The sequence below is a fragment of the Cyprinodon variegatus genome, unplaced genomic scaffold (genome assembly GCF_000732505.1).
Source record: "Cyprinodon variegatus isolate N-32 unplaced genomic scaffold, C_variegatus-1.0 Scaffold404, whole genome shotgun sequence".
NCBI lineage: Eukaryota > Metazoa > Chordata > Actinopteri > Cyprinodontiformes > Cyprinodontidae > Cyprinodon > Cyprinodon variegatus.
Genome location: NW_015150857.1, coordinates 268,673 through 282,273, shown reverse-complemented (window position 1 = coordinate 282,273; position 13,601 = coordinate 268,673). Strand labels below are relative to the sequence as shown.

General features: G+C 39.9%; 1 protein-coding gene across 3 annotated transcripts in view; it reads left to right on the top strand.

The window, feature by feature from the left end:
- The window catches only part of LOC107093035 (single-stranded DNA-binding protein 3-like), a 45,838-nt gene extending 37,331 nt beyond the window's left edge, over positions 1-8,507 (top strand). Inside the window, exons 6-18 of one of the 3 annotated variants that reach the window (XM_015387838.1) lie at positions 136-219; positions 1,295-1,354; positions 1,447-1,510; positions 2,255-2,319; positions 2,413-2,474; positions 2,767-2,812; positions 3,513-3,548; positions 3,631-3,682; positions 3,860-3,930; positions 4,113-4,191; positions 4,280-4,308; positions 4,405-4,506; positions 7,892-8,507. In XM_015387838.1, the coding sequence (XP_015243324.1) occupies positions 136-219; positions 1,295-1,354; positions 1,447-1,510; positions 2,255-2,319; positions 2,413-2,474; positions 2,767-2,812; positions 3,513-3,548; positions 3,631-3,682; positions 3,860-3,930; positions 4,113-4,191; positions 4,280-4,308; positions 4,405-4,506; positions 7,892-7,921 (780 nt within the window). In that variant the 3' untranslated portion in view covers positions 7,922-8,507. Of the gene's footprint in view, positions 1-135; positions 220-1,294; positions 1,355-1,446; positions 1,511-2,254; positions 2,320-2,412; positions 2,475-2,766; positions 2,813-3,512; positions 3,549-3,630; positions 3,686-3,859; positions 3,931-4,112; positions 4,192-4,279; positions 4,309-4,404; positions 4,507-7,891 lie in introns of all 3 variants that reach the window. The other 2 variants (XM_015387837.1, XM_015387839.1) reach the window with 2 other exon arrangements.
- Positions 8,508-13,601: the final 5,094 nt, after the last annotated feature.

Here is a 13,601-nt window from a genome sequence, read left to right as displayed (position 1 = left end):
AAACTTAGATGCTCCCTCCAGACTCCCCTCCAACATGGTTTTCCTCTCTCCTGTGATTCTGATCGGGTTCTTCCTCCAGGTGTGAACCCACATTCTGCCCCCTCCCCTCTCTGATATCGCTCTTCTTTCTTAAAGGCACCGCCCGGCTCTCAGCAATCCCCCCATGCACAGCCCCCCCCACACAACCCCAGCAACCCCATGATGGGACCCCACGGTCAGGTAAGACGCAAACACTTTCTCTCAACCCCCCCCCATACCCTGAACTATACACTCCTGCCTCTTTCTTCCCATTTGCAACCTTTGCACTTTATCCCCACCCCACCTTGAGCCCTTCAGGAACTACTTTTGTTCAGGCTAACCCCCCCATTTAAAGCAGCCCCTGCAGTTGTGAGCTCTTGTTGTATAAAAAGATGCAGCAAGGCCTGTTCCTGTGGAAGGCCGAGGAGCTGCTGTCCCCCGTGCAGGATGAATAATTCACTCCCTGCCCCTCCCCCGGAGCAGCTTGTGGGGGGTTGCACACTTATCTTCTCCAGCCTGAACACACACAAACACAGTTGCACACTCACTCCCTCCCCCCCTCGCTCACTTGTTCCTGCATCTTATAAATTAAACAGGGGGACAAGCAAAATAAACACTTCACATGTACGAGCACCAGTTTCCTACATGTCAAGGATGGAAGTTTGGCTCCTGCACGGTACTCTGAGCATGTGGACCCAGGCTGAAGAACTTTAGTCATGGCGTTTCAGCTCCTATACAGAACAGTAGCTGCGATGCCACTGCGGAGATGAAGCTAGGTTTTGCCCATTAACTGCGGCAGCTCAGCTTTTCATTCTTGTGGTTTCCAGTTTCTTTTTCTGTGTGCGAGAGAGCGCGAGCTCGCTTCCGCTAAGGTTTTTTTTTTTCCTTTTGAACCGCGTCGCTGGCCCGAGGTGTCTCCGACTACGCCAGGCAGACCACAAGGCCGAGTCAGCTTACAGCAAAGCGAGAGTAGGGAAGACACACGCTTGCACTCAAACGAGCTTTCAGTCCATCCTGTGGGTAGTGCTCCTTTAAAGTTTGGACCACACCAACTCTTGCAAGTGATTTTTTTGTTTTTGCTTTTTTTGGTTTCAAGGCAGATGTGTTGCTGAATTAGCAGTTTTCCAGTGTTGTCATCCATTTTCCAACCACGCTGTGTCCATCTCTGTGTTCTCAGTGCTTCCCCTGTTGAAGTACTTTTGGATTTATCAATAATAGGAATGTCATTTTCTCTGTGTCCACCCCCTAACCTTTGCTTTTTTTTCCCCCCCTACAGCCTTTCATGTCACCACGATATCCAGGTGGGCCACGCCCGTCACTCCGAATGCCAAATCAGGTAATCAGAGTTTGGATCAAATTTCCATTAAACAGCTCCGTGTGTTATTACTTGCTGAGTTTTACCGACTTTTCTGTCTGCTCCCTTCTCAGCCTGGTGGAATCCCAGGATCGCAGCCCCTCCTGCCAAACAGTTTGGACCCAACAAGACCACAAGGTAAGCCTGATGTTTTAACATTGTTGAATACTGATCGAAAACTGCAGGAATCCCCTCTGGCTTCCTTCATGCATCCCAAGGTGTTCCTCTTTGATTTCTCCTTGGACCACTCTTCAATATTTCAAATCAACAATTTTAATGATGGAAAATATCAGTTTTTTATCTTGTTATGCTGACAATATGTGATGTTGTCTGTCTGGTCCACACCTTGTTAAGACACTTTTTATAAAACATTTGTTTGCTTAAAAAAAATTAAACCCATGTTCTCGGATATAGAATCCCAACATCTACTGCTTGAAAATATTTTGGAATTTTAGAAGGCAACACCTCCATCTTTTTGGTCTCTTTGTTTTCATATTAATCTTAGAAACATATTTTTGTAATTTTAGGTGTGTAAGCTGTTTTGATCTGATGTCATTTTGTTTCAGACACTCAATGAAATTATAAATTCGACTTCCTTTCTGTGGTTTAAAGGCCGCAAATAAATACAGTTAAATTGGTTTACAAAATGACATTTTAGAAGTATCTAGATGTTACAATCCCATGAAATGTTGTTGTTTTTTTTTTTTACTGAATGCCTGGTATGCCTGACTTAAAAAGAGGGTTTGGTAAATTTGGCATCAGATAAGCATATATTAGTAGTTATTTCATGTTATTCCTAACATTTAAGAGATGAGATGCATGTGTAATTAGATGAGCTTTTGTGTACAAGTTCTGACACTGGTTGGGTTTCTTTTTTGCTAGGACATCCCAACATGGGTGGTCCAATGAGAATGAATCCTCCCAGAGGAATGGCCATGGGCCCACAGGTAAGGATGAGGAAAAACTTTCATTTTCAAATATTTCTTGCAAATGCATTTTGAATTTCTTGACATATTTTTTTCTGTCTTTTTTCCTCTTAGAATTATGGAGGCATGAGGCCCCCTCCCAACTCCATGGGTGGCCCCATGCCAGGAATGAACATGTAAGTGCAGAGAAATACCTTAAGCAAATTATGTAGCTCCGTTCCTCTTCTGTCACTTTATTACCCTGTTTCCACAATACTTTGAGTTAATTTTGATCTGCAACCGAAAAGCATGTCTTCCCCTCCTCCACCTGTTGCTGCATACTGCAGATCAGGTGGCTGAAAAAAGGCTGCTTTAGTTTATTTTTTTTTATTTTTTTTAATGAATTGAAACACGGTAACAGAAAACATGCTCCTAAAACTTTCAGTGCTTTGTCTTATTCTTGTTTTTCTTATACAATCTTTTCCTTAGGGGTCCCGGAGGAAGGGGGCCATGGCCAGGACCTAATGCAAACTCAGTGAGTCAGAATCTCAACATGTCGGCTCTGCTTTGAATTTATTCATATGGTAGTTTCTAAGCAGATGCATCAAATTCATGCAGTTTTGTTTGAAGCCAAGTCAGAACGAGAATTTCTAAGTATTTTTGAGGATTTTGCATAATAGATTAACATTAAATTGTGAATAAATGTGACATAGATGTGTGTATTTGTATTCAGTCTTATATCAAAACTTGGCAGAACTGAGATGTAAATTTCTCCCCATTCATCTTTAATTTGCTCAAATTCAGTCAGATTGGAGAAATAAAACAAAACAAAAAACACAACCTGTCACAGACCGGAACTGAATTAGATTTAGTTCTGGTCTTTGACTAGGCCATTCTTACTCATGAATATATGCTTTGATTTAAACCAACTCATTGTAACTCTGGGTGTATGTTTAGCTTTCATCCCATTTTTTATGCCCATTCTAGTTTAACTCTCCATTATTGCTCAGTATTTAACTCCATCCATCTTCATTATAGGAATGATGAGTTTAGGTTGAGGTTAGCATTGTATTACTTTTTTTTTAAGAGACCCAAACGAATGTTTTAACTTTGTAAAATTAAATTTATGGGTATCAGGGAAACACACAGCACAGAGGCTAGATTTTTAAACATTGTGTGTTTGTATATGATGCGTATCCCTCATCTGTTGGTTCTGACTGCTGTTTCCTCTGCAGATAGCCTACTCTTCCTCATCACCAGGAAACTATGTGGTGAGTGAAGTAAATTAGGTGCAGTTTATTATGAAAAGTCCACAAACTCGGTTGTTTTTAAACCCATATATTTGTTTCCCAGGGTCCAGCGGGTGGAGGGGGACCGCCTGGAACTCCCATCATGCCCAGCCCAGGTGGTGCGTCAGCCTTCTATGCCCCCCCCCTGTCTCTCATTTATTTCCTAACTAAACAGCAACATTGCTGTTATTCCTTCGTTCTTGTTTTGATCTCCTGTCCAACACCCGATAGAATCTTTTAACAGCTGTGAACGATCTGTTTTTAATATTATTTTCTTTTTTTTACCTCCTAAGATTCGACTAACTCCAGTGAAAACATCTACACAATGATGAATCCTATCGGACCTGGAGGAAACAGACCCAATGTAAGTGTTCAGTTTTCCTTCTTCAACTTTGCAAAGAGTTTCTATTACTATAATATTACAGCTGAACTAAAATAAATCCCTAGGAGGAAAACATTCAACTCAGATTACAGAATAAGATTAAGTCCAAGGAGGGAAAAATAATGGCAGTAATTTATAATTCCTGTTCCACGTCTTCTCATCAGTTCCCAATGGGACCAGGGCCCGATGGGCCAATGGGAGCCATGGGAGCCATGGAGCCGCATCACATGAATGGATCACTAGGTGGGTTGAAACACTGGGAATTAGTGACTCAAATGACTGATTGTTTTTTCTCTTAGATTATACCCTAATGTGTGTTTTACATCCTCAGGGTCTGGGGATATGGATGGGTTGCCAAAGGTGAATGAACGTCAAATTCTGCAAACATCTTTCTGAACTACTTCCTCTGTGTTACACTCATCTGACTGCCTTTGGGGCCTCTCTCTTTCCCACCAGAGCTCTCCTAACAACATGGGAGGCATGAACAATCCTCCAGGAACGCCGCGGGATGACGGCGAGATGGGCGGCAACTTCTTGAACCCATTCCAAAGCGAAAGTGTGAGTGGACTGTGTTGACAACATCTCCTGCCCTTAACAGTTTATCCTGATGTAAACCAGTGGAAGAATGCAAGCAGAGGGTTCGAATAAGTGGAATTTATGGGAGGGAAGTGCTTTTTTGTCCCAATTTATAGTTTTCTATTTTATATGGATCCGTCTGGTTTTTATGATTCCCCAGTATTTAAATTAAGGGCAAAATTTAGATTTTTTTTATTTTTTTTAGACATGGGCGTTGTGTCAACTTTATTTCCCCTTTTTTGATATGTTGTTTGATGAAGCTTATCTTAATCAGCTTGGCCCAGGTAAACCTGCTTCAGTAGCCTCAACAACGCAAACTAAACTGGATGTGAGCTGAAGCTGATTTGGACAAACGATTTTAAACAAAGAAGGTCAAAAGAATTTGTTGGTATGATTTCATTTCTGGCTTTTAATGATTGGTTTATACTCCACTTTAAATAGTTGGATGGTTATACAGCAGCTTTGGTGAAAAAGAAATATTTTTATAAACTTACATTTTCTAATCTTCTTTTTAAGTAAATCTCCTTTAGCATGTTTCAGAGAAACCTCACCAAATCTCATAGGCAGTAAGAATCTCCTGTCATAACTCTGGTTGGGTATTTTTCCCATGCTTATCTGTGATGCTATAGCTTATCTAGATTGGAGGTTTTCTCGGAACATGCTCCCCCTTTAAGCATAGTGCACCAGTGTACATTAGAGCAAAGGTTAACTTTACTTTAGAAACTTGGAATGAACCAGTTTTTTAAGTTCTAAGAGCTTTTAGTGCGTCTTTAGAAAGTTTAGGAAGCAGTCTTCATTATTTCAGCCACTTTGTTTAATGCACCTGGAACCCTGACAGGCCCTCAGCATAATGTTGTAAACACCATACTTGAAATTTGGTAGCGGTTTGTTTGTTTGTTTTTGTTTGTTTTTTTACTTGAAACATTTTTTGTGATTGTGAGTCAAAAGCTGATTTGTTTCCTTTTAATCCTTGCTTACAGTTCTCTGCAGGTTTTCATGGATAAATGAAATCAGACATATCTGCATAATTTCAGCTTTTAAAACCATTTTAGTTGTTCCTCTTTAAAGAAAAGCTGAAATAGTTTATTAAAAGCCAAAAATGAACACTCGTGCCATCGATGAAGAAGATCTAAACCGAATAAGGAGTCCTATGACCACTTTAGAAAGTGTAGCTAGTTTTTGTTTTCTCCACTTTAGACTCAACAATTTATAAATGGATTAATAAATCTTTATACTTGCCTTCAAATCCCAAATAGCCAAGCTACAGTTTTTGGTACAATAGAAATGTAGATACGTTTGCAAAAGGTAGTGACATTCAAAACAATTCGAACTGATTTGGTACCTGCCTCCCATGTCGTCTCTTTAAGTGGGGTATAAACTGTGTGATTTTTTTTTTTTTTTTCAATCGTTGCACGCAGGTACAGCTCACACTCTATGATGAAACCCTGCGGTTTCATCATACAGTGAGAGTTCACAGCTCACGATGCATGCTCAGCCCGATGTCTAAAATACGTCAGACTCAGCTCCGCAGTGAGATGGAGCTACTCTGACTCGTCTATCCGGAAGCCAAATGAGTAGCGGAGGAATATGAAGCTCACTAGTGTAACGTGCTGCCTTGGCTATTTGTGCGATTTTGTGCTGAAAGTCCTTAAAAGCAAAGGCGGCGACGTATTCTGACATAGATATGGCGGAGCAAACGTGGCTACTACGGTCTGTCAATTTTACAGAAAGAATTCCATTTCACCTGTAAACCCGCCATGCTTCTGTGTTTACATCTGAGAGGAAGAAGAAAGAGAAGAAACCTTGTCGGGAAAATCCAACATGTTTGATTTTCTCCTGACCTCACGATTCCTGATCGGGAGGTGGTCTTGAGAGGCTGATCGCCCCTCGTTACCCCCTGTACATTACACGACGCACGATCAGGCTGAAAGTCAGCCCAATTGAAAAATTCTTGTGCGACTGGAAAATCCCCCCGAAAAAGGCAAACATTTGCACAGTGTAAGCCTGGCTTTAGCTAATCATAGCAGCAAGAGAAGCTTGATTTGTTTCACAACTAGCGAAGTTAACAGATAAATCAGTCTTATCAAGTCCAGTCGGGGGAGACGCTTAACCATCTTCCCATCCACAAAAGCGAAAATGCTGTCCTTTTCAAAAAGAAAAAAATATTCCAGCTAAAACTGGTGCAAATGCGGTGACATCATCATTGGTGAACTACAGGGGCATGCAATAATTCATCTTTCATCCAGGTTCATGAGTGGAGAACATTTACTTTAAAGTCAAATAGTCTTAAAGCATAATATCTTTTTTTCGGTATGATTCCATACTTTTAATGTTGGGACACAGCACTGTAAATTTGTTCTAAAAAGCATAAAGAATGTTTTGGTCACTAGCAGCTTGTGTTCTGCTTGCATTGGAGCCGCTTACTAATCTGGTAGAACTTCACTCCGTACCCTCTGTATCAGTGATGTGATCATAGCTGTTAAACACTAAAGGAAACGCTAAAGTATGTTGGGTCTTGTTATAATGATGTAACGGGGGATGGGAGGGGGGGGTCTGTTCCCTGCATTGTAAATTTGTGATGCTCTCCTGGCCTCTACCTGCAGAGCTACGAGGTGCACAGGCTGCTGGTTACAGAGCTGCTTACATGCAAATATATAAGCAGTGATCAATATGTCCTCTGCTCTCTAGTTAGTATTTTTCCCCAAGTCTAAAAACATTTCCTGGAAAAAGAAAAATTTCCATACTGTTCCTTATTTAAACATCCTTCTTCGTTAGGATCTAAGGTTAACAAACAAACTATGCACCAGAAATAAAAGATAACAGCCAGTGATTTAAAACGTGGTGCTTCTCTAACAGGATCGAGTTTTTGAAAAAGAATAGAAGTATTGGGCATAAATGGATGCCATAGTAATACAGTATTTTGAATTTAGTTTATTCCCAATTTGAAAATTGTTTGAGTTAATCTGAATAGGTGTAGATGTCAGACAGGTGCCTGTTAATCATGCTGTCCAATCAGAGGCTGACCTCTTGATCTGTGGAACAAAAAACTTAAAATCCAAATGATTCAACAACTTCATAAATGTCCAGACTAGTGTTAATTTTCAGTGTTTTAAAATGTAAAACTAGACCAATATGAAAAGCAGAGACAGAAGATGTTTTCAAACCCGGATCAGAGGCAGTCGCTGTAGGAACTGGATGAAAGCAGCTTGGCCTCTCCTGTTTGTTGATGACAACAGAGCGGACAGTCTGTGCTTCCTCTACCCCTGCAGGGCTGGGTCTGAGCGCCCTCTTGTGTTTAATTGTGGTTAGTGACATATCCACTCATTTGTGCCCCCCCTCCTCCCCCTTCCCCTCTCTCTCTTTTCAGTATTCACCCAACATGACGATGAGTGTGTGATTTTCTTTTTTTTTTTTTTTTTTAATCTTTCTCCCCCCAATTTTTTCGACTCTACACCTTTTTTTTTTTTATTCAATCCTAACTTGTCCTTGGATTAACCCGCCTCCCCCCACGTCACACACCCTTTGCCCACCCTAACGCCGTCCTCCTTCCACCACCCAACCTATCCACCGTCCTTCCTCCTCTTCGTCGGGAACTTTTGCGGCCACTCAGCCTTCCGGGAGCGCCCTCGAGCATGCTGGGACTCTAATTAAGACGGGCCCTCCTGGATCGTGTAAAATGGCCGCAGGTGTGAATAGGAAGCAGTCACAGGGCAGCAGGAAGAGCCTCCTTTCAGACTCCGGCCCCAGCCTCCCCGGCTTTCTGACGGGGTCTAGACAATGAGCGAGGGACGGAGGTGAACGGAGAGCGCCGCCCTCCATCATGGACGCAGTATCTCTTTTGCAGCTAATAGGAACATCAACCACAGCGTTGGATTATAATTTCTTTTTTTTTTTTTGTAAAACATTTATTTTTTTTCTTTTTGCTCCCAGATTCCACGGAGGACCTTCGTTGTCCTTCCACATCGTTTTTCTGTACATGTACATTTGTAACAGAGTTGTTGTGATGATCAGTGAACATGTTTTCCAATTTTTTGTGTATGTAATGTGTCATTGCTACTTTTGTTGTATTATTATAATTATTATTATCATTTAAAGATTAACATCCTTTGTTTTTAGGGGCACACTGTTATGATAAAGACATCACATTTGCACACAAGTCACACATACAGAATCCTCTCGGAATCAGAATATGGTTGAAAAGTTCATATCAGAAATACAATTAAAAATGTTAAATTCTAGCTTGCATAACCAGAGCTAAATAATCTAGGTGTTTATTTATCCTAATGATTGTAGTTTACAGCTAATGAAAATGCAGAATTTAGTCTCCAACTTTATCTGATTATTAAATTAGACAAGCAGAGACTGGAAAGTGTTTCCATGCACTGGATGGTTTATTTTCATACTTAGATGGGGCTCTTTTTAAAGTTGTAGCATTTAGGAAATGTTGAAATTTAAAGTGGATAATCTGTGATTATGATAACTTTAGCCCCTCCCCTGGACAAACGGCAATATAAATTGGAGACGTTGGCCTTTAAGTTTGAGCAATAGACTTGCACATTCGTCTGGAGGGAGGCTTGATCTGAATACAGCACATCGGTACACACTTCTTAGCCAGAGTAGAGTGCATCAGTGGTGGCCATGATCATAAATAGTACAGGTGGTGAGAAAAGGAGCCTGAATTCCTCCTATCATAGTTCCTTTGGCGTAGGGGCCACACAGGTTCCTAAGGAGCAATAAGAATCCCACGATCCTTTGCATGACATGATGTGCACGTTTAGACCACCAATTTGACTAGAATCGTCAAGGTGCATTTCTGTTGTGTAATAACTAAGGCTTGGGAGTCTGGAGTTCCTTTACTATACTTGACAGTGTGAAGGAGTAGGAGTTATGAACAGGAGCTATGAGCTACAATTTGATGTGTTTGGATCAAATCAGTGTGTAAGGAAAGGGATCTGCGCCGGAGTCGGTTGGCACAGCTGCACTGATTAAACTTGAGGAAGACCCTGAATCCGCTAAGCTAAAGAGTTCAATACTCAGTCCAAACTTTAGCTTTAGTTATTTCTGGGGGGAGTGGTGGTTGTGGTTAGGGCATTGAGCTTGTCTTCCAGAGGTTATAAGTTCAAGCCCCACTACCCCGGACTGCCACTTAGTGTCCCTGAGCAAAGACCCTTACCCCACCCTGCTCCCTGAGTGCCGCACAATGGCAGTCCACTTCTCTCCCAAGGGGATGGGTTAAATGCAGAGAGTTCATTTTGTTGTTTTGTACTTGTGACAGTGTAATAACAATAAAGCTAATTTCTCTACTATTCTAAACTTTAATTTCACAGCAGTTGGGCCTGTATGGCACCATCCAGACCCACATTATAGTCTATAGTCTGAACTACAGATCAACTTAGGAAAAGCAAGGAGGTGAACAAAAGTAGAATTATTTTAAATTGGATGTAATAGGCTAAAAGATTAGCGTAGGATTCAACCTTCCAGCACATTGGTTTTATGTTTGTAGTTTTTCTGTCAATACTATTTATTCACGCTGTTTACAGGTGTTTGAGGCATGAGTCATCTCCTGCAGGAGGAGAGGCAGGGGGGAAGGTGCAGTTGGATATATCTCTCATCCATTAAGAAAAGTTACAGACTATAGCTTTAAACTCTGCATCAATCTATTCTCTGCTGGGATGTTGGTCATACCCATCTACCAGCCAATCAAGCTTAGTTGTTTTGCCACCAATAGCAGAGTCCTTTTTGTTAGCCTGTGTAAGAGCTTCAAACGTTGCCTAGCTTCAGAGGATTCCTCTGGAAGCAAGAACTTTTTCTACTCAACTTTCCATTCAAATGCTAAAAGACGAGCGTGGATCATTGTGAAGTCAGATGTCTCCTCCATAAATTTGCATAAATCTCCATAAACTTTAATAACTATATTTTTTGTCTGAATTTACAAGGAGCTGAATTTTAGATTTTCATTAGCTGTTGGCCAAATAATCAAAATGAGCCAAAATAAACAGATATCTGTTTTATTTAATCTGTATCAACAAGTTTGACTTTTTGGATTAAAACTCTGAAATAAACTTTTTGATGATATTCAGATTTAGTGAGATGCCCCTGTAGTTTGCTGTGCAACATGTTGCTTCCTGTAGACACACTGCCCCCTGCTGGTGGGGTTTTATCCATGTTACAATCGGGCATTTTTAAAACATCTGGACTTTTTTTAAAGTTCCTGCTCACCAGCAGCAGCTGTGGCTCCTTGTCTCATAGCTTTCCTGCAGTTAAAAAAAATGAAAATGCACACCTCTATTTATTTATGTTTTAATTTGTGTATAAAAATCCTACACCTTTTAAAGTGCTTTTCCTGATTTTGTTTTCTTTGTTAGCTGCAGAGTAAGTAGCGACGGTATAAATCTGCAGATGCAATTGGCAGAGTCCTCCATCTGAGCCCGAATGGTGCTGTCCACTCCCTCCACCCACTATAGTTTTCACTCCATGTGCTTTATTTGTGATATTTTTTTTGTTTTCTGTCTGCGCTGTTTTAAAGTTTGCTTTGACGCTGTTTAGATTGAAGGTCAAAATAGGTTTGGAAGCTGCAAATCTTTACTTCATTCAATGTAAAGACCGATATCACTCCTCCTCCATGCTTTCTTTTTTCCATGTCTTTCCATCAGGCTGGCATTCTTATACCAACACTCCCCCCTCACCCCCTTTTATTTTTTTTTGTACACCATGTTTTTTTTTATTTGTTCCTTTTTTTTGTAAATACTGTAAAATGCATTTTGATATCATTGACATGTTTTGATATTTCAAATCACAACTGAACAGCTGATCAGTAGCGTGCTGAATCAGGCAAACTGTGTACCTTTAACCAGAAATGATATGAAACTTACAAAAACCGGAGCTGCTATAGACTATTATGCTATTTCACCTCACAACCCATAGATGTGGGGGGGCTGTATGCTACAAATGAGCAGGGCTGAGGAGGAATATATTCCTGTAGTTCTGCAATGATTTATCAGCACCTTGCTTTAAACATGGTGCATTCTTGGGGACAAAGAAAAATACAAAATAAGATTATTTTTGGAATTTTTGGCAGGATTTTCAAAGACTTGAGTGCAAAAAAAAAAAAAAAAAGGCACTTGGTTTTCGATGCACTGCAGCTCAGCTTCTTCTGACACGACTAAAACAGAGGGCACACAGGACACTGGCTCTCTGTCCAACACACCAGAATCAGAGTACATACTTTACTATGAAGGATTTTCTAATCTATTTAAAATCAGGCAAGAGAAATGTTTGCAGAAGTAAGAGGAAGAAAAAAAAAGCCAGACGGATATATTTGTTGCTAAGATGACGTAGACAAAGTGCAGGAAGGTGCATTTTCTCCCATGTACTTTAATACTGTTGTATAAAATGCAGCCCGACTTCTTTCTGTCCTGTAAGTAAAGCCGTCACAATGTCGATCATTACTGTATTTCTATTGTGCTGATGTATAATACTGTAACATTAAGGGATAGGGAGGGTTAAGAGAGGACTTTGGGGCAGAATTGGGAGTAAAGATTTTATTTTATTTTTTTTTTCTTTTCTGTTTGGTTCCTCATTTCCTCCTGATGACAAAGCAGTATTGAATATGAGGCAGGAAGTTGCTTTGTATATCATGTTAGGGTAGTTTCAGATCCTAAATGTCTTGTGTAGTTTAAAAAAAAATAAAAATGAGGTTCCTTTGTATGTTTCTTTATATTGTAAAGTTAATTTAGACAAAAAAAAAGTTGCTTATTGGGAAAAAAAAGTTGGAAATCTACATTGATGAAGATTAATGTACTTTATTTTATTGTATTAATTTCCATCAACTTGTCAGTCGTTTTTTGCCTGTGTCCCCCTTGTTGTAGATACATATTAAAAAGAAATAAAATGACTTCACTCCTTTTGCCATGAACATGAGGCTTCTGTTCAGAATAATTCTATTTAGAAATAATCGTTGGTGAAACTCAGAAGATCTAACAATGTTTGCTAGTAGTTCTAATTTTGAATGACATGTATTATACTTTTTTATCATTGTGTTGTGTGTTCCGACTTAAAGTTAATAATTAATGGTTTCCATGCCAGAAGTTGTAAAATATGTATATAGAAGAGCAAGCATAGGGCAGCTGGGTAAATGTTTAGCACCAAATGAAGGCATTAGAGCATTAAAGATGGAAAACAAGGAAAGTGATGATGCTAAAGCTGCTCTTACATGAGTTCATAACATTTTTTCCAGTTATGAGCAAAAATGTGTAGGAACACTAGCTTAGAGATCTACCAAAACAGTTCTCCACCCTGGGATTTAAAATGCTATGGCAAGCCACATCGACCTTTAATGGCAAACATTTAGGTGAAAAAGATGTTTTTTTCAATGAATACACATTCTGGCAACATTCAGGAGCATATGAGTTATAAATATGTTGAAGATATTTCAGCCATGCAAATTCTAATCATATAAAAACATGAATTATATTGCATTTGCTGGTAATGATGTTCTCATTTAAGTTCCTTCTAACCACGCCGGTGTCCTCCAACCATCAGAAAACCTGACTGCCAGGTTATTTTGGATTCTGTACTGCCTTTAAGGTCGAGTAACTTTTTGCATGGCTGGCTGTCCTCTCTGTCTCTGTGCTGTGCATTGAAGGACCGGCGAAGTTTCTATGGTGAACCCAGCTTCTCACCCAGTGAACACTAGAGCTAGACACCAGATCCCAACTTAAAACCCTGCAAGAATGTCGGGTAACGATGTTTCCGTTTTAAAGAGAGACCTTTTTGGTGTGTCAACAAAGTGTTACCCAATGTCAACCTTTTTATCCTTTTTTTTTCTTTTTTTTTTTTTTTTTTTTACAGTGTCCTGTCTGGCAATGTGGCAATAAGAATAGTTCTCTTGTTGCCAAAAAAAGCCCAACAGATTTTACTTTCACAAGTGTAGCAGTACGGCAATTGCCATATTGCTCCACTTGTTTCATGCATATAAATTGCTTTATTATAATTATGCAGGGAGTTTTACAGTTTATATGGACACTGCAATGTAAATAGAGCAGAAAAACAGAAGAGGAAACAGGAAAAAAGAGAAA